The following is a 22,118-nucleotide window of genomic DNA, read 5'->3' on the forward strand; positions in this document are numbered from 1 at the left end:
GATGGCTATCAAAAGCACCAGCTGAGAAAATGGCCAAAATGACCAAATATTAGAATTCCTGTATGTACATTTATTATGAGTAAAAAATACATTTTACACAGAAACATGTAGAATTCAATAAACCAGTCAAATGTGCAGAGACTTTAAGGTTGTATTTCATGCAACCATGGTCAAGGATAAACCGCAGATGGCAATCAAATATGATGATATGATGTTTCATAAAAGGCAACGATCTGCTCCATATTGGTGTGATGGTGGGCGACAGCTTCAGTTTATAACACAGCAGTCACGGTTGGCATGTCTGTCTGTCTGCACTGTGCATTTTTCTCTGCAAATCTCTGCTGATCTGACTTTATATGGGTCTTAATGGAGGCAAGTGATTTTCTGAGCTGGTAGAGCACAGCCATGTATTCTGCTTTTAGCTTTATAACTAACAGTCTGCCAGGCCGGTTGGCTAACACTTCGATTCAGGCCTCAGACTGTGTCAGAACCCAAAGAACACAATTTTTATGTTTTTATTGTTTGTTGTTTTGTTTTTGGTGATTTTAGAGGTTATTTGAGAGACGACAATTATTCATTCTAACACTGCTGAACAAATAAAGCTTATTATTATTTCTGTTCTTGCTTATACTCAGTCATTTAAATTTCAATTGATTAAGAGATTACCATAACAGCTGAATCCTAGTCTCATCCCTCAACTGATCTGTTTGAGCAGAGAGGAACTCTCTTTGTCATATTAGACAAAGATGCAAATTCCTCCAGTACAACATAACTTACCTCCTGGTAACTTTTTTTCTGTTTAACGTATAACATTGTGAGTTTACACTTTTACTTACACAAGTGTAAGGCACAGAGCAGATGAGATGAAGTGAAGCATAGATGTTTTCATCACCTAAATATTCAGTTTTAAGGGAAAATATGTTTTAAATACACACGAGCGATGCTTGGGATTCCATGTTCCGTGGCTCTCAGGTATCACACTTTGAATGAACTATCACTACATTTCTGATTAATAGTCTTTTAGTTTAGGGATTGGAGTGAGTGATTACAGTGCCTTTAAAAACGAGTGCTTTTTTTGTCCATTTCACTTTTATGACATATCTGAAATTTGGAGCTTAGACTTGGAGAATACATTTATAACAGAAACCTTCATATCAAACCAAGGCGATGAGGGTCTTTACCAGTTAACAAAGGTCTACCTAAAGACATTATTGATTGCATTATGGACAATCCAGTGTTTTAGGACTTTAGCCCCAGTTGCAAGCATGACACATTTTTGAATATCACTTTTAACCGTTATTTAGTTGTTGTAAGAGCACATGAATCTTAGCAATATTTGGTTTGTTATTGGTCAGCTCAGTTGTATTATAGCTCTTTCAATTCACTTGAACAGTTTACCATAATCATGATAATCATTTTAATCAATGTAGTAGGGATATTATAACATAACATTTAGGGAGTCTTCTCTCCAGGTTCATATCTGTCTTCAGATGTATAACAAATTTGACCCCAAATTTGTCCATGGTAATTTTTACACTCACAAAAACATGAAAGAACTGTCCATAGATTGTTTAGAAGATGCCTCTGCAAAATTGTCATAGATATTCCTGATGATCATATTCACTTAGGGAAAAAAAAGGTGTCAACATTTAATGCAGCCAGAACATGTGGTCTGCAGTCTGATCCTGCGTCATGATTTGACAGAGAGGAGCAGGGTGATTAGCACCATCTTGTGGGCAACAAAGGAACTATGACCCAAGGAGACTTTTCCTCAAAGGGAACCAAACAACAATGTGAAACCATGCAAAGACAAATCATTCCAAGACAAAAAAATAATTATTAATTTATTAATCAAAAATGGCACAGTTTACACATGGATAGTTTATTGTGTGTGTGCAAAGTGCTGAATCATGGTTAAGTCATTTGATATAAAACGTAAAGTGGTCACTGTAACCTCTATAACCTTTCCACACTCATGTGAGGTGATCCAGACTGTGTCGTTGTAAAGATTAGAAGTATCTATTAGGGTAATGGAATTCTGGAAGGAGATTGGATTTTGTTGTTAGACCAATGAAGAGCCACATGACCCTCACTGTGACCTTGTTTTCTTGAGAATTTTAAACTATGGGAAGTGTTTTGGGGAGGCAAAATCCCAGCACCTGTACTAACTTAATAAATGTGTTAATTAAGGCATCGATGGCTGACCAGAGTGTTTCTTTATTCATCACAATAGAGACCGACCTCATAATACAATTGTATTAATCAAGACTACATGCTACATGTCAAATTGATGACATTTCATACAGCATCCTGGACCAGACAGGAAGAAAGGATGAATGCATTACCCAAAACTTTGCTCCAAGTTTCTGAAATGTCGCTGAAATGTTTGCCAATGCCCTGAGACTGATCAAACGATACTGACATATCATCAACACACCCCACACAGTATTTTCAGATATTAAAAAAACCTTCCATTTAACCAGATTTCTATGCTTATTTGCTCCCATTAAGTGAAAATCAGTAACATATACTTCAAAGAATAATTTGGCACAAATTTAGTGATGTTTGACAGGAATAAACATCCTCAACATTTTTGTCTTGTCTTCAGACAACTCATATTCTTTAGTGACTGTACAGTAACGCTGATTGCTGTTAAATCTTCAACACTTATCTTACAGTAGACATGTATGTGATGACATTCCTGTTGGCATGACAACATCATTTGTCTGTGTTCATTAAAACTGTTACAAAGAGTAAATCCAGTTTGGTTCATTTTTGGGTTCACTTAAAAGATTAATTGAAAGGTCATAGTTCGAGTTAAAGACTTTGAAGATGTTATGATTTGGGTTATGTGTTATGATTTTGGCTGTGCTGATAATGTTGCTCCCAGTTACCAGTGAGGGGCTCCGCCTGCTGACTGATGCAGTCAGTGACAATGGTGATTCAGTGCTGTCAGTTCAGTTTAAAGATTTTAAGTTTTAAATAAACGTTGATGTCAAATTGTCATCCTCATGTCAACATAAGCAGCCACGTGACTTGCTGTTAAAAAAAAGGTTACATTCCAGGGCTGGACTTTTGTCAGTGTTTGCATCTGTGGATTTTTTTTTTTTTTTTTCCAAGTTTTGTTTTAATTGACTGCTGTAGATTAGTCACTTCAGCTCTCAAAGTGATAGTGATATTTACTAAACTATATCACTAAACTAAACTTGTTTTCTTCAGTCAAGATAGTTAACTTATTGGACTGAAAATCAACACTTAAACCTGGAAAGAGGGTTTAGTTTTCCATAAAATATAAAGAATTCTGTTTCTTTCCCCCACTTGTTATGTGTGTTTTGGATTTTAGTATAGAAATCAACAGCATCTCCAGAAATTAGAAAATATGGCAAAACATAATCACCTAAATTGTCTCCCTGCCTCCAGTGTTTGACCTAACTCAGTATAAACACATCTTGGACCAGTTAACCCCAAACTGGATTGCCAAACAGGCAACACAGGCAGATGGCCCCAAATCCCAGAATCATGAATCAGCAGTGGAGAAAGTTCTGGCTATAAAACGGTCTCTGACTCTGGGTAGATTACCTTCACACCATAACAATTGTTTTGGGTGGGGCTAAACCCAGGCTGCAGTGAGGATGCCCCTCTAAGATAATGTTGGGAGGGACTTGTTTTGCACATGGGAAGGTGAGACCTGGGATAACAATGATTAAATCCACACAAAGAAAAGTTAACAGCTGTTAGCTTTTTTACATTCTTACCATTAGCAATAAGGTAAGTGTTAGAGTAACCTGTCAATGTCAGCATGTAGACTGCTAGCCTGGATGTTGCTTCCTGTAGCTACAGGAACTAGTGTCAAGGGATAAGACACAGAATGCAAGAGGGAGGAGTAGGGTCAGGCTGATGAACAATGCCACCATCCATCGCCGATGGCTGACAGTCGTTGACTACTAATCCCTGAGCACTGTAACATTGTGATTTAAAAGGCTGCCCACCAGAGAGCACAATTAAGTGGCAAGTACCATCAGATTTGCCATAAAGCAAGAGTTGCTGTTGTTTTTATACTTGAGGAGAGGAACCGAAAAGAAGCATGTTACTGCTCAGTAAACTAACATACGTCTCCATATCCCATTTATTATTTTCTTATTTAACCAGCTCAAAGGCAAACCCAAGACACTCGGTTAAATTTGCGGCAGCAGTGCTTCTTTTGCAGTCATGCTGTTTTTACACAGTTGTCTTAACTTCCTTGGCTAGTCGACCAACATTTTATAGATACAGTATGAGGGGACACACTGCCTCAAATTCATAAACAATGATGTCATCATCCATCATTAGCATTAGCCCCTTTTAGATAGAAAAGGTGGTACATTTGCTCCAAGGTAAAGGTGGCAATGTGCCGCCTTGTTTTTCTAAAAGGGAGGTGTAGTATTCCTCCTTTGCCAGAAGCCGCTACTTGGCCACAACTGAAGCAGACGTAAACATGTGACGTGATGTGAATCACAAAGTTGGGCAGTGAGCAATGGAGGCGGAAATAAGTGTATCCTCCAAGGCAGCAAATTGGCAGATCAAAACAGACCCCCAATTCACTGCCCTCTGTCTAAATCCCGCAGACCTAGCTGCAAAAAGGACGGCTTGCTTTTCATTATTAAAACAGCTATTGTTTCACTGTAGACATCGTCATGTGCCAAACCCTAGGGAGGAGAACATGGCCTGAAAAAGACACCCATGGCAAGTTTATACCAACTGTTTTCATCAGCTGAGTCAGACCAGGCCTTGCTCAGCATGGTCTCATTCTTTTAGAGGTTAGCAATAACGAACATGCAATGTTTTCTTGCTTTTTCAAAATAAAGGCACCAAAATTACTTGGCTAGATTCAGGAAAACAATTTGGTCTTATTTATAGTGACTGTCACAGACAACTGACTGCTTGCTTATCATGAGATTCACATTTTAGGGGTTTTATGAACAAACCACCCAGCCAAACTCTTCCTGCAAGATGACTTGTAATTCTTCATATTACATTTGTCCTGTGCTCCCGTGACTATCACCTCCTGCTGGCAGTGTGCCTACATACACGCACCTAGTTTTTGCACTACGGCAATGCAAACTATCATACACACATCCTGCCCACTTGCTTTCCCATGAAACTCACTGGACATGATGGAAACTTGGAGGTGAGACCACAAACACAAATGGTGGTAGTTGCGGGAGCAGAAAGGGTTTATATCCACAAGTTGAGACCAACTGAACAGTTTGGGGTGTTACTGAAGCCTATTTGTCTCTCTGTGATCATTAAAAAGTGGTGTCGAGCAGCAGAAGATTGTTATAAAGACCTCCAGCTCTTGATGGATGAAGTGGTTTGGTGAAGTGGCTGGAGGGACGTGTCACAGTGCGCCAGCTCTGCACTTCAAAAACAATACAGGAGAATTTTTAATGTGATGATAAACATAGCAGGGTTTGAGTTTTGCTTGATTTGTTGGTTCACTTGTCTCTTTGACCTGTAGGGCGGTGTACCAACACTGTGGGGGGGAACAGAGCCAAACACATCTCAGAGTCTCTCCCGGTACAGTGAGAACTGTGAGAAGGCTTATTTGGGCTAGGTCGTGTTGCAGTATCTGAAGGAATTAATCACATGTTTTGCTATTTTCTGGTCTGTATTGAATGAAATGTATTGACCATTTACATTTTTTGCATATCTTGGACTCATGCCAAATCATACTGGGTATGAGTCAGTACACAGTCTTTGACCGGCAAATGGTCTCTGGTGGAGACAAGCATCCAAAGCAGCCATTCTTATCCTCCTTCTCATCAACTGCCAATCCATTGCCAAGCTTGCGCTGCTCCTCAGATTCGTCCTCTGTTGGGCTGCTGTCTTCCTCCTCTTCATTGTCACTCCTCTCATCTCCAGTCAGCTGGGATATAAAAAAAAGAGAGAAATTCAGTATCTAAAAGCAGATGTGAGGGGAGGGGTGGAAAAGAGAGGAAAATGGAGGCAGAGGAAGTGGGCAGCTAATACAATGAGCTGCTGGTGGAGTCAGGAGCCAAAGGCAAAGAGAACAAAACAACCACCTGAAAGCAGATTTGGAACCTGAGCTGCAGTGGACAATGAGCCAGAGTTTAATGCTTTCTTCAGTGGAAACAGTCAGACTCAGTCAGACTTAATTTTTTTGCTTTCCGTTAACTTCCTTCAGCATCATAGTGCATCTGATTTGTTGGTCTGTCACAAAGTTATTTGCTGTAATTCAAAAATAATTAGGTGTTAATCTCCCTTGTCAGTCTGCAAAGTCTCACAGTCTGTTTCCAGTGAGTGTGTATGTGTGTTACAGTGATGGTATTATTGAATGTTAGTTATTTGCTCCTGGCAGCTCAGCAAGTTTTTGCTAACAGAGCAGCTCACAGAGCAGAGACAGATTGTGTACAGATGGACACAATGAGGTGAGAACACTGAATTGCCAAAGTCTGCTAAATCATTAATGCTGTCACGGGTTAAAGGGGAAAACTAAAGGTGGACCCAAATGCAGAGACAGGAGGCAGGGAATGGGGGAAAACAAAAAGCAAGCTTTATTGAAACTAAAGCTGAATGCAAAACAAAAACCAAGGACCACAAATGAAAATAAGTCCGAGGACCAAAAACCAAAGTAGCAACAAAACAGCAAGACAAAGTCGCAACTGAGGCTGAAGCAAAGTAAGACCAAAAGTTCAAATCAAAAATGAATCAAAGAACAAAAGGAGGAACAGGTGAGGTGAAGCAGCAGGTGGGAACACTCTGGCTGATGAGCAGCACACTGAACAGCCTAACGGGGGAGACAAACATGCAACAAGAAGGAAGGGAAGAACACACGACACTAAAAGGACACAAGAGGGCATGGAAATCAAAACAAAAGAAACCTGAAGACACATAACCATGACAAATGCTGTAAGGGTGAGTCTACTTTCCACAGTCAGTTGAAGGAACAAGGTCGTACTAGTAACCTACATTTCATTAATTTAAAATTAAGATTTAATTAATAGTCAGTAATCAATTTATATTTTCCATGGCTTCCCAACACAATTTTGGGGAGATAATGTTTGTGAACCTTTCAACAGGGTTTGATGAATAGCCACCACCTAATCCAGTTTACAAGTCCGCAGCAGAGACCAATTACAACCAAGAAAATTGTGCTTTCATCCAGTCAGGTGAGGGAGGGTTTATGTTCAGCCCAATTAAAATGAAGTTTCAAAGGATTTACTTGGCCACAATAAAAAGTGTAAACTCTATTATGGCATTAATAAGCAAATATTTTACAGCCATCAATGATGTGGAAACAAGGATAAAAATAATGACAGACAATTCATACGGAGCATACTCACAGAGCCAATAATGAATTTCCTGATCATGCACAGAATGAGGTAGGCCCAGAATATGTGCAGACAGAGAAGGACCACCAACATCACATTAAAGAAGTAGTATCCAAAGAAGGCAGGGTAGTGGTGAACGGGGTAGACCCAGGTACAGTGGATCAGCCTGAAACACAGCACAATAGAAACAAGTCAAAATCTCTCATGTCCAGGGGTTCAGATCAGTGTCCTGTGCTGATTATTTTCTTTGTTTTATTGGTACAAAAGAAGTACACAGTACATTTTCTCAGACCTGTAAGCATAGCTTTACCATATCTTTTGGCCAAGAACTTCTAGAGCAAATAGTATCATTTGGTTTTCACAGTTTGCACATTGAATGCAGTCTAATCCAACAGGCCTACAATAAACCCTGTCTTGTGTTCGGGTACAATTGTGTTCACTTATTGTGCTTTAAGTTTTTAAAGGGGTGTTGATTCAACTTCATTCACTGTATTGTGTTATTATGAGAGAAGTTGTTTTTCCCCATTAGTAGACAGCAAACAGCAGTAGGTTGACAGGACATGATGACCCTTGTTGGATTTAAACTGCAGGGAATGTTGCAGTGACATGGTCAGAAACCTAAATGCTAAGATTTGATTATAGTTGAATTTTTTCAACCTGTCATCACAGCTGTTACCACAGAAACCCGGGCAGGTAAGACAGTGGAGATGCTGGTGTCCTGTAGCTTTTATATTACTGGCATCTTAGTTCACTGAATTATGCACCCCTACAACGATGGTTATGGATCACCATCAGCTTCAGGGCTTAAGTTTTCAGAGAAAATGTGATCATCCAGCTTAGACAGATAAACAATGTTTATCATATTAGCTAAACGTGTAAACATGCCATATTTTAACCTAGATTAGTAAGACTAGACTAGTATGATCAACATAAACTACAGCCTCCAAAATGATTATAAAGTCCAACACATTTTTTAAACAGTTGCGACACAAACTTAACATTTGAACTTTCATGAAGGCAGGGTCTTATACACGGCTGTAAGATTAGGCTGCGTTTGTTTTGGCTAGGTAAACCTAATATCAGTAAATAGAAGTGCATGTTATATATTACATTGTATTTGGAAGTGGTACCAATAAGGCATTCACTCTAAGAAAATTAAATGTCATACATACTGGCATTTTCCATAAAAACACTCAATCAATCAATCAATCAATCAATCAATCAATTATTTGTATAGCACCAGTTCCCAACAAAAGTCATCCCATGACACTTGAGCAGGTCTAGAGCGTGCATACTCCTTGATTCATTTGTTTACAGAGACCCAACATTTCCCTCATGAGCAAGCACTTGGCGACAGTGGTGAGGAAAAAAAATGTCTTTTAACAGGCAGAAACCTCGAGCAGAACTGGACTCAGTGGTGGATGGCCATCTGCCTCGACCAATTGGGTTGAGAGAGAGAGAGAGAGAGGAAGAGGGAGAGAGAAGAAGTGTGAGACACACACAAACTCACACACACACACACACACACACAAACTCACAGACAGACACACACATTAATGAGCTTACCAGAATGGGAAAATGATCAGTCGTGTTACCATAAACACTATGGCAAAGAGAACAAAGAGAGTTTTGCAGGTTTTCTCCCATTTCGCATAGTTGAATAATTTGGCAGACTAAAAGAAAAAAAGAGTTGTATTGTTAATCAACCACATCCAAAACTGCAGAGTAACCCAAGTTTCAGTATTATCTGCAAGTAATTACATGTTGTACATTTAAGGGTCAAAACCTTTATCACTATATCAACTGTATTTTAAATGTACAACATGTAATGTCCACCACTAGGGGCCTCCCTATCAAAACAAACTATACCATTTCTGCAGAGTGTTACGTAAGGGAGGAGCTGATGATGGTTCTCAGGTCTACAGGGATGGACCTGACAAAATAAACAGTCACTTCAGATTCTGCTCTGAGCCAGAGCCATTAAGTGACCAGTGGAGAGCTCAGAGATGACTTTTTAACTTTTGGGATTTATCTTCATTCCTGTTTATCAACCTGACTGCAACCCTAACCCTCCAATGTTGGGTCACTGTAATGTTGACATTTTATTACAGAGAGGAGAGGTGAAAAGAAGAGGGAGAATCAGAATCGCTGATAAATGCTGAATAGTTTAAGTGTACATGAATTTAAATACACACTCTCACACACTCTCCTTGTGTGTTGTTGCTGGGTAACGGTAGCTCACTGCTAGTGATCTGGCTGTTCGGGGCGCTGCATAGTGTTGAGGTACAAAGGTAGGGCAGGTTTGATTACTGGCAATGAATAATTACTGTTAGTTACTATTAGAAATGTTACTGAGCACCACACTAGAGTCAGGGACCAATAACCAGGCCAGTAAAAGTCTCAAGAGAAGGGTTTACTTTAAATGTAAATATCTATTTAGATCTATTTAGATTTAAGGAACAGAAATGAATCACAGCACTGACCAGCACAACTGCCTATTTTCACAAAGAATATGCACAAATCATCACAGAAAACTTATTTGTACAATATAATAGGATATTCTAATGTTAGCAGATGGATAAATAATCAATAATACTTCAATCAACAAAATTCTGAATCCCCATCTGAATGGGAGTTTCAAACCTGGGGGAACTGTAGCAACCAGGTGTGATTTACTCGTCACTGGGGTTGGTGTTTTGTTTACAGGCTTTGCTAGTGCCTGGAGGCCCAATGTTAGGCTTTGGTTTTACATGCAGGCCCCTGTATTGTCTATGTGGTGAGGTCCCAACAATGATTAACTTAGTATCCCTGACAACCACCATTGCTGATGAAAATCTATCTGACGTGACTCTTTCACACACCATGTTCACATCTGAGGCAATTTTGAAGTTATTTGTGTTAAGTTCAGTCTTGTTCACTTCCCTAACCTCGAATTAACAGACAGTGACCTGATGAAACGCACCAACATTACTTTGAGTAAACTTGAGGATTTCTTTGGAACATTTGGGATAATGTATGTAAGATATATAATGGAGACTTAGTAGTTTTAAATCATTTAAATGCAGAATTGCATATCCTTAACAAATAGTCCAACAATTGCATATATTGCATTTTAGTAACATGGGGTCTTACCAAGTTGGGTAGACATGCTCCATAGTGATGTGGGGGCACACATCTGTCATGTGACTTTATACACATGAGCCCTCCATTTAGCATTGATTTAGCAGACATTCTACTGTACACACATCGTTTTACTACTACTACTACTACTACTACTACTACTACTACTACTACTACTACGAATAATTATAAGAATATAGTAAGAGTATCATAAGAATGACACTATAAAAAATGGGGTTTGAACAGAAAAAGACTGCAGTGTGGAGCAGTAGAAGTGCTTTCAGATGGTAAATGGTTGTTCTCACCACATCCACTGTTTTCAGTGTAAACAATGCCGATCTTCCTCTTTTTGCTTCTAGCTGTCACGCAGCTATTTGACACTGCCTTCAGACTATGGTTCAGTTGTTTTTCGAGCCTCGAGCAGCGGCCAACAGTTCAAGATACAGAATATCAACATTGCCTGGAGACGGCCACAATGGCTTTCACGTGTGGTCTTAAAGCAGTAAAAGAAAGCAAAAACACTAACAAAAAAAAACAGAAGAATCACACAATCACAGAGCAAGTGGCTACTCACAACCACATACACTCAAAGTTGTTATAAATTAACATCTTGATGGATTCATATGCCTTAACAAGGGCTTATCTCCCATTTATAGTGTCTGTAGTACTATGGAAGACCCCCAGATATCACAATACTCCTTGCTCCCACACATTAGTGCATGTTTTACATGTTTTCCTTCCCCAACGCATCTGATTATAATGATCAGCTTAACATCAGCCTCTTCTGCACCTTATGATGACCAATATATTGGTATTGGTCCGGTGTATTGTGGCAGGGAAAGGTTAAACATAATTTCTCCATCATCGACACTGACAGTCACATTTTAGTGTCAAGTCAAAGCTTATCAACTAGGAAAATACTGAAAAAACACAGCGTCTATTTGAACCCAAATCGTGTTTTCCTAAACTTAAGTGTTTTAGTTTCTAAATCCAACCAAACAGTGACAGAAACTGTAAAGACTTAGATAATAATAGGTGAAGTTGGTGTAAGTGAACTGTACAATATATTCCAAGCAGGACTCTATCTGTGGTCTCCCCAGTGAGACTCATACAGAGCCCACTCAACAACAACCGCTTGCTTCAGACATGGTCTCTATTGCAATTTTGCTTGTATTGAAATATTGGTCCTGGAACAATATCAATTATGATGTTCCAGGATCAACAGCAACACAGTGATATCAGATAGACATACAGAGCGCAAACAGATCTGAACAAATATATTTGAAAGCTTAACAAAATGTACAATCAGGGCTTTTGCAAAGTAATCCAGTATCAACATTGTGTGGTTGTGACTGACCTCAAGCAAAACATCAGAGGCATCATGGACGAGCATGACCAGCGTTCCTATACGAATGTAGTTGACACACCAGGAAAATGATAAGAGGACCAGTGTGGCCAAGTGGTGGATGATTTGTTCCTTAAAGTCCTGAGGAAGGGAACAAAATAAAAGTCACAGTCAGTTGCCATGGAGAACACTTCAAGTTTTCAACAGATAACTAAGCTCAATGCCCACCTGCATTACCACAGGCTGTAGTTTTAGTTGCATCTGGGTTTCAAACTCACCTAAAAGATTTAGGCAAATGTCATATCAAACTACCATTTCTTGTGTGAAAAAGGAAACTGCTTAAGTGAAATACTAAGCGGGCTAGCCACACACTTATTAGATTTCACCCTCTGGTGACTGAATGTTTAGTTGTTGTGTCCTTCTTACCTGTTCAATGGACCAACTGACACTGTCATGCTTAAGCCTCACTAAGTGACATAGTCTGGCAAATTTTGTCCACTTTATTATCAAGGCTCCTCCTCTTTTTTGCTCAAATATGCCTCTTCCCAAATCATGTAAATTGTAGATTATGTTCAGAGTTTATTTATCCTCACAAAATACAAATAAACCAAAAGAGAAGTGAAATAAAAATATGTGTGAGGCCATTACCTGAGTGCTGCTGGAGGTTAATCAATTTAGCGGCATTTTCTTATTTTCATTTTGGTGTGTAAATTTACATTTATTCATTTGACAGACACTTCTGTTCAAAGTGATAAACAAATGCAGTACAATCTCAGCATTTAAACCGAGGTAAATCAGCTTAACTAAACTAAAACTTTCAGAATAAGTACCACAATACTCAGGTCCATGTTCCAGCTGACACAATTGCCACAAGGCTGCTTGTGGAGACATTAACACATAGTCTTTGGCAAATGAGATTAGTTTTCACAGTGAGTAGTCATTGTTCATTTGGAGTTCATAGTGAACACGAAGGCTTATAAAGCTGAGTCCATTCAGGTAGATTGGTGCCATATTAGCAGTGCTGTAAAAAAGTATTTGAGTGAAAGTAAGGTATCTTGTTAAAATATTACCCAGTAAAAGTGTAAAAATATTGTAATATAGTAGTTACTTACGTCTCAAAAGTACAAGTAAAAGGTAATGTATATTAACATGGATACATACTGTTCACTCTGGGTCAACAAATTACTACTGTTAGCAGTGATAATCTAGTTGTAAATAAAATAAATCAATTAAAAAAATGCATTATAAAATAGAAAATGTGTTAAGTGTAATTAAAAATTGCACTTAAAGCTGTAGTCTGTAACTTTTTGTTGTTGTGTTTGCTAAAATTGTCATTATGATCTGACAGTTGAATAAGATATAGGTCAGCTGTCTGTGGCTCCACCCAGTGGCCCTAACTTGATCTGCAAGAATCCGCCGCTCCTGGCTCAATACAACCAATCAGAGCCAAGAGGAGTGTCTGAGAAGTGTCAATCACTCTTGTCCACATGCTACTGGCAGTTCCTCTCCCTCACACAGTGCACTGGGCAGTGCCCCTCCCCCGTGCATGTGCAGTGCCTGTTCTCACCTGGTCAGATACTTTTGAGCCACCGTAAACAATGAGAACAGACAACAACCGAGCTTCAAAATGCCCCACCATTGCTCGAGCACAACAGGCTCCTGTGTGGGAGGGTCTTTGAAGGCAGCGCTGCAGCATATCAGAGAGGAAGAAGGAGGAACCTGGGAGCTGGATCATTCAAATACTCTGACTAAGTCCACTTTTCTCTCAAAACTTCAGACTGCAGCCTTCAGTACAATGCTTGAGTAAATGTACATAGTTACAATCCATCAGAGTGCAATAGTGGCTACTCATCAGTGTTTTTTAGCAGGTTAAAGACATGTTGCTGGGGAGCCGCTTAGCTCAGTTGGTAGCGGGTGCGACCCATGTGCCGAAGCTCTGCAGCGGACCCGGGTTCAACTCCCGGCCCTTTGCTGCGTGTCACTCCCCCACTTACCCTGTTTCCTGTCACACTCTTCAGCTGTACTATCAATAAAGCCAGAAAAGGCCAAACAAAATGTTTAAAAAAAGACCATATTTTATAAGGAGTACACTCTGCTTGGTGATCCAGCAGACAAGGTGAGAGGTAACCAGTGTATAAGGAGTATAGAATAGAATAGAAGTAAAACTCAGTTAAAAGACCTGGGGCCACATTGATCTGTTGGATCTTTTCATCTTTACCTTTTTTCACAAGAAACTCGACATTTGTTGTACTTTCAGAAAGATCTGGCTGACCAGATTTGGCATTTGGGGCATTTCTGTAGGTAAAAAAGCCTGTATGTGCACCAACAGATGGATGCAGAACAGGATGGGGGCTCCTGATCATTCTGATGTCATATAGTGCAGAGAAAAGACCAAGTGACAGGTACTCAGTTCGGTGGTTTATGAGGATGCCCAAAACCATGTGAGTTGACACTGGGAGATTTGGTGTATAATAAGCAATGAACAGGACCAAGCAAGGCACCTGGCGCTACCCCTGTAGACAGGAAGTGACCTTGAACTCTTTTCCTTGCCAAGCCACTTCATATGACTGTACTGTGAGGGTTGACATACAGGTTTAGTGCTGTATAAAAGGTGCCTTGTTTGTGCAGGGTGGACTGAAGAATTTAGTGATTCACTTTGTCAAAGACTGACGTCAGGCCCAACAAGATAAGAGCAGATGAACACTCTCACTAAGCTCAGGGTTTGTGCACAGCAGTGCAGGTTTAGTGGTAGTGAAACCAAAAGGCCTCAGTCTGGGTTTGTTTAGTTTAGTTTGTATGCATATATGCTCACTGCACACTCCCTCTCTCACTCTCTGTCTCTAATCAGAAATGCAAGCAGAAAATGTATGCATTAGCAGTGCTGGACATTGACCCACTCTCAAACATTCTCTCACCTTTCTCTTGACATCAAAGGCAACGCTGAAGAGAAGAGAGCCATAGAAGCTCAACTCCAAGATATAATACCAGTACTGCGATTCCAGCATGGACTGCCGACAGAGAGACACAGACAGAGTCAGAAAGAGATTGAGACAACCTGTAACATGAAGCCACAGTGAATCTCAGTCACACAAACAAAAGGTCGTCCCTGAAGGCTGTTCTAGACATTTTAGCTGGAAGGAAGGAACTGTAGCTGAATCTATTGCTCACACTCAACTGCATTTTTCAAAGGCAAATAAGCTGATGATATGGCCACAGGATTATTTTCAATGAAGGTCCCTTTCCAGCCAGATTTATTTCATTCTGTCCCCATTCGGGACAGCATTCTAAATAAAGAAAAAGTATATCTTAGGAAAATGTGCTGCTTTGCTTTCACTTATAATGATTAAGTTTTGTGGGGTTTTGGGCAAGTTTTGTTAAATAAAATTTACTAAGGAGACCAAATGACTTGAAAGTCATCATGAGAAGCACATTGTGTCATCATAGTTAAGATTGTATCAATCTTGAAAATGTAGTCATGATAGAGTGAAGCTTCTGGCTTTAAAGAGGATGTGAATAACATCTCTTCAAATCAATTTGTGATCCCTGACTTGAATTAAGCTCTATGAGCTTTATGAAGCAATTTAATGTTTTTCATGTCATTTTTAAAACAAGTCCCCAGTTACTTCAGTTGTTTAGGTGAATGCTGCAATACTGTTTTGCTGTGAATCTCCAGAAATGTTTTGTGGACTACGAAACGTCACATGACTTTCCATCAGCATGCAGGTGACAACTATTCCTTTAATCACTAATTTGATGCACAAATGAATTATTTTAACTAACTAAGGAAGTTAAGTTATATCACATACATACTGTAATGCTAGATGACATAGGTAAATTTGTGAATAGTTATAGAAATAACATAGATATTTAAATCCAACTCACAATGCTTTCCTAAACCTAATCAGACTGCAACCATAGGACCAATACAAGGTACAGCTGTGACTGATGTGCTGCAACAGACTGGTGCTTTGGCAATGCAGATATTTGTCGTTTTAGGAGTCCCTAGAAACTTGGGTGCCCATCAGCTCAGCTGGTTGAGTGGGTGTCCCATGTGCAGAAGGTTTGTCGTTTGAAGCAGTGGTCCAGGGTTGGAGTGTTATGATTCAGTGTCTTTTTGTTATGTTTTCTGTTTTACTTTGAATCCATGCCCTGTGTCTCTTTGGCTGTTCAGCATCTCCTGTGTGTTTTCCCTCTGTGTTTCCCTTCATTACCTCACCCGTCCTCTTCCCTCCACAACTGTTCCACGTCTTGTCATTAGTGGGTCTGTATATAGTCTTTGTCCTCCCTCTTGTCTTTGCCCGTTTGTTTTGCGATGTCCTCTGTGATGTACCTTGTGATTCCCTTAGCCTCAGTCCGTCTCACTGCTATGTTCTCTAGTGTCTCCTCCTGTGTCTTCCCCATTGGTGTGTTGGATTTTGATTTCTTATCTTTTCATTTGATTTGAACTTTGCTTTTCTGTTCCACTTTGTTTAAGCTGTTTTGTTGCTACTTTTTTTTGGTCATTGACTCATTTTTAGTTTTTCTAGTTCTCCTGGTTTTTGCGAATTTCAGCTTTTGTAAATTAAAGCTCGCCTTTTGTTTCCTGTGTATGTGTCTGCATTTGGGTCCTAAAACATAACCTCACCTTTTAACACTGAGTCCAGCCTGGGTCCTTTGTTAACACCCCTCTCTCTCACCCTGCTTCCTGTCTCTGAAGCTGTCCTGTCAATAAAGCCATACAAAGGCCAAAGAGTTGAGTCCGTAACAACTAACCTATTCAGTGGTTTTGGTACGGGGATGTGTTTGATTATATAACATGTTTGATAAGAAACAGTTCTTGCTTCAGATTAAATGTCGGAGGAAAGTACATCTCATTTGTCAAAAACCTGTTTTGTCAGTTCCTCCATTGTTCCTTGTGTCGTCAGGGTGAATGAGGAAGATGCATAGTAAAAACAAGTGAAGGACATATAGATGTATAAAAGACAACTTTGATGTAGCCAGGGGTTACCATCTCTCCCCTTACATGTCCATCTGTTACCACATGACTAAAGTTTCATACTGAGATATAATTATATAATACCAAGGATAAAGTAAAATTAAAAAACTCAACAGGTTTTATAGAGTCCATATCAAATCCTGAATTATATTCTGATGTTAACATGATAATATGTGTATATTAATATATGGTGCATTTAAAAAAAACAAAACAAACAAACCTGCTTTGGAAAACCCGTCCATACTTCCTGGGTGTCATAAAACCATTCTTTCTGCAAAATATGGAGATTAAGTCTTGTCATGTAAGACTGTGACTTGAAGTAAATACATACATAGAGCCACACACACACAAGGCTGCTATAGTGACTTTGAAATATGACAGCTGTCTCAAGTTGTGTTTCTGGCCGAGATAGCCCTTAGTTTTAATCATATGAGCTACTCACATCGTATAATGCCACTATTCCTCCAACGAACGCAAACAGGTAGAAGACAAACCTCCAGCTGTTGGAGGCAGAAGTGAGACAACGATGTATAGACTGAGTCTGTGGCAATTAGAGGGGTTGCATTACACACACACACACACACACACACACACACACACACACACACACACACACACACACACACTAGTGACCTGGCCTCTCTGAACTTCTTCAGCACTCCAGGACGGTCCTGACTGCGTCGTCTTCTGAACCAGCGCTCAACTTCTCTCACTGACAAGCTGCTTTTCTTTGACAGCCCGTCAATGTCTGCCTGGAAACACGTGAACACACACAGACACAAACATGTCAGTAGTAAAGTAATTGAGACAAGCTTTGTGAAAAAAAGGCAGATTTAGCAACACTCTTGTTATGCTGTTCAAAGTTTAGAGAGGGATGAACAATAATCACAAAATCTGGACCGTGTGGCTCTGAGGTATTGTTGCCATCAAGATAAATAGTTCTGTTTGGATCAACAATTTGGCCTTTTTTATATTCAAGTTTAGATATTTCTATCAAATCCAACAATGGATTTGTAAGGTGCATTTCTCTTCTCTTCTAAAAGCCGTAACGAGTTATTGTGAGATATCACATTTAACCTCACATCTGGACATTTGTGGTCTGTCATTCAGATGAGAGCGAAACATGGCACACTGTTCAAAAACAAGATCATTTCATAACATAATGTGTGAAATGTGTGAACTGACACTTTAATCTCCAGTATCTTGCAGTATTATGGTTGACACTGAGTTATAATAACATTTTGATTACAGTAGAGGACCAAAAGCAGGATACGTGTCAGGCAACCAGACAGGTTAAAACAAATCAAACACAATCCAGTTCTTAAACACTTAACATTACTGATATCTAAACTAGCACATGTATTATATATATTTGAGACGGACTGTGTTTACCTGTGAAGGCTTTCTATACTGAGTAGTGTAGTAAGCTTCCAGGATGGGGTTATCCTCTGCTTTCACATTTACTTTCTGCTTGATCCCAACAGAGACTGCAAGTGGTGTTGCTATCCACCTGCAGCACATGAAATACACGCAGGCTTGAGCATACAAAGACCAAGACTTTGACATCTGAGACTGGGGTTTCTGTGTTGTGGCCCACACTTTCTAAGGGTTTAGGATACTAAAACTCAGAATTAACAAGTTAAGAGTTAAGAATCATTATTTAACTTTTGAAAGTTAAATCATTTACCAAGGTGACCAGTAGTTTCTACACATTTTTTTTCTTTTTGTGAACAAGTATGAAAATACCCTAACCTGCAATGTTTTAGCATGTTGCCATAACTTCTGATGACCTACTCTGTCTGTGCATGGCTCTCATACCCGAGTCCCTCTCTTGATATAAATCTCTAAAAATGGCTCACAAATGTGTAGTTTTTACTCACTAATGTGATTTCAGCATGAACATTTTCACAACTGAGCTCTATGGGACAGATGAATAAGATACACCAGGCCTGGGATACAAAGACAATACACATTTGTAGAACGTATTAACTGTTCGTTCGACTATGACCAGACTTTTCCTAAAAGGCTGTAATGTACAGTTGAATCTTTGAACAGAGAGGAACATGCTGTTAGATCAGTTTGGGAGAGCAGGTGCATTGATTGATCTTACCTCTCGAACAGGTATCTGATGAGTAAGAAGGCAAAGGCGTAAGGGACAGTGACGTAGAGATGTGAGGATTTGGCATACACCCGGCCGTCCCTGTCCTCCAGGTCGGCCCACGTCAGATTCACAGGCAGCCAGATTCTGTCCCACCAGAACCACTCATACAGCGTGTCAAACATCCCTCCACCCTTACAGAAACATGAGGTCAGACAAACAGAGGAAGGTGGATGGTAACTATCGACAGACACGCAGTCTACAATGAAGGAATAATGATATGAGTCACTATTCACAATGGACCATTGTCTAGAAAAAGAAGAGCTGATGAACTAATAAGAATCATGTTTTTAACACTGAATTCATCAACAATTGCTGCCTTTCTGGAACTGTCCTAAATATTGCCATAAATCCTGATCTCACTGACAAATCTGGACTTACTTGTACCAAAAGTACTGTGAAAGATGAGATGATACGTGGCAGTCCTAGTTACTGTTTGTTTGTTAAAAGAACATCCTGGTTTCACACCTGAGTCGAGGGCAGGACAAAGTGCTGCCATGTCTGGACCATTTCATACACCCATGGCTCTCTCCTCGACTCTGGGTTTTCCCATGTTAAGCAGTGTGAATTTCACATTTAGTTATTACATCACACTGACAAATGAGAAAAGTTGAAAAGATTTAACTATGAATAATTTTCCTATGATGGCAGATACGAAGGTAACGTTTTTGAAAGAGGCACCAACGAGCACACTGCAGTCACAGATGCTACACTTACTGTAATGTACATAAAGGTTTATTTCCTAAACAAATATTGACCCAGTGAGCCCTCCCCTTCTCTTGAGATCACGTCAGCACCTAATTCAGCCACCCTCCCTCTCCCTCAAACACACATTGCTGCCTAACAACACAGCAGGTCAGTTTTATGCAGTTAATAATGGAGACATTAAGTGGTGTGTGTGAGGCAGAGGCGCTGGGCTAGCTTAGCCTGGGAAGAAGTCTATTCAGTGGTCTATCAGTCTGCAAAGGAAGCAAAGTCCCAACATGAGGACAAACTGCAGTGTTGGTATTCCCCTGCAGCACTCCTTCAAAGTTGGCCTGCCTCAGAGTCTGTCCACAGTCCACAGTTAGATATTTTCTTTACATTTTGTTAGATAAACATGCTCTTTAAATATGTAGGATCCATCATTAAAGATCATTTTTCATAGCCTAAGGCAGAGTGACACTTAAGGTCAATTAGGGAAACTTGGGATTTTTTGTTACCATACTACAGTATGATCTTTTTCACCCACTGGGGATTCCCTCACTTGTTCAGTCTGCATTGTGTACATACGGCTCTCTGGCTGATGTCTTATCTGGCTGACTGCATGAGCAATGATCTGTTGTGGGCACTTTCACAAAATCTGGAAGTGTATCTTTAAGTAAACAGAAACAGGCAGAAGTTTAGTTAAATGTAGAATACTGACTTTTCAACTGCACAGGAAACCAAAGCTGAAAGTCTGACTCAGTGGACATTTTAAAGCACCAGTGTAGAATAATAAAACCCCTGAATCATCCTTGAAGACATGTTTGACCTCAGGTTTTACAAATACATAATAAAAACACTGTTCTTGACAGGTCAGTTTGCTGTTGTTTGTTTAGTGACATTAAAGAAGATTTGCCTCCAGTCAAAGTACTCGCCATTCCACCTTTAAATAGCTGCTGGTGCCAGAAAGATTATCCAGCAATGCAGGTGCTTGAAACTGTCACACAGACAGAAAACAGCTCGAAGTATCTTAAAGCTCCACAGCAAATCTTAACCTAAACCCTCTGATTTCAAGTGGGTAAACTACAAGACCGTCCCTTTGTGCTGATCTTTGTGAGAACAAGGATGTCATTCAGCTCAACTCAGCCATGAGAAAGCTGGCAGAGCCTAAGAGCAAACTTCAGTAAGTGTAGGGATCTCCTCTGATCAAACAACCCCCCACCACCCTGAGCTGCAGGCAGACTTGAAACTCTGACATCAGCACAGGAGATACATTTAAAGCAGAATAATTAGAAAGTAACTGAGATCTGCCACTCTGAGGCCCCTCAATCACATCCCAAGGTCATTGGAAAACTCTGGCTTACCTTTTCACTGCCAGGACCACCAGATAGAGCAGGTGAGGGCTGTTCTTTCCACACTGGCTGACTGCTGTGTTTACTGTGGGAAATGAACGCTAACGGCACAAATCCTCTATTCCCTCACCACGACAGGCAGCCGGGCACTCTTTCTTTGTTTGACATTCTTCAGTGTCACACCCAGTCCAGCCACAATTACCTGGGAAGGATTTTTTTTCCTCCCCTCCAGGAAGTAAAGGTAGGTTAGCCGACACACACACACACACACACACACACACACACACAAAAGCTCTACCCGCAAGGGATCTAATAACCTTGTTTGTACTGTGTCCCTGATAGGAGACAAAAGCAGGTTTCCCACAAAACAAACCTCTGAAGGCCAGAGGAGCTGGGAAATTATGTTCACTTAACTTAAAATACAGTCAACACAATGAGCTTTTACAAGAAATACACATACTGAAATATATTTTCTACTATATAAACTAGTGAGAGTAGTGAAAATGCCCCTTTTTCCAAATATCATGCTTTATTAACTATTTATGTTCTGTATTAAATTTCAGCTGTTTTCTGCTATTACACATCAACACATCCTTCAGATACAAAACTAAATATCTTGCTTTGGGCACATTATCTCACATTTCAAACTCCTAATTACATGTGAAACTTCAACACTAAACTTCAACACTAAACGCCTCAACTCCTTTTACTGTTTACACTTCAAACAACTGTGTTCATCTGTTTTCATTTCTCAGAGTAGAGCTGCCAACTCCTCTCAGTCCACAGCTTCCCCCTCCTTTTTCCTCATCTGCTCCTTCCACTGTGTGTGTGTGTGTGTGTGTGTGTGTGTGTGTGCGTGTGCGTGCGTGCGTGCGTGTGTGTGTGTGTGCGTGTGTGTGTGTGTGTTTGTGGGCGTGGCTTCTGGGTCCTGCTGCTCCGGAGAGACGCACCTGAAGATCATCAGCTCACCACCTCCAGCTATAATACCATGGTTTCTTCACCACCTCAGTGCCAGGTAGTCCAGTTGCATTCAGTGATTAATACTGCACATTGTGAACCTCAATGTATTTATCTCAGTGTTGTGTGTGTGACATAACTACTTTTTTCAATTAAAAGCAGTGTAACGTGTTATTACTGAAAACATGGTAACGAA

At 40.0% G+C, this 22,118-nt stretch overlaps 1 protein-coding gene across 1 annotated transcript; it reads right to left on the minus strand.

Annotated features, from left to right (window-relative positions):
- Positions 1-3,116: 3,116 nt before the first annotated feature.
- cers3a (ceramide synthase 3a) lies at positions 3,117-21,150 on the minus strand. Its single transcript, XM_037096601.1, has 11 exons — positions 20,978-21,150; positions 18,882-19,063; positions 18,164-18,281; positions 17,405-17,523; positions 17,214-17,271; positions 16,992-17,042; positions 14,712-14,804; positions 11,809-11,937; positions 8,898-9,004; positions 7,344-7,497; positions 3,117-5,905 (listed from the first exon to the last, which is right to left on the minus strand). The coding sequence occupies exons 2-11, from the start codon at positions 19,052-19,054 to the stop codon at positions 5,723-5,725; spliced, it is 1,185 nt and encodes a 394-aa protein (XP_036952496.1). The 5' UTR covers positions 19,055-19,063; positions 20,978-21,150; the 3' UTR covers positions 3,117-5,722.
- Positions 21,151-22,118: the final 968 nt, after the last annotated feature.

This window comes from Acanthopagrus latus, chromosome 4 (assembly GCF_904848185.1).
Source record: "Acanthopagrus latus isolate v.2019 chromosome 4, fAcaLat1.1, whole genome shotgun sequence".
NCBI classification, from domain to species: domain Eukaryota; kingdom Metazoa; phylum Chordata; class Actinopteri; order Spariformes; family Sparidae; genus Acanthopagrus; species Acanthopagrus latus.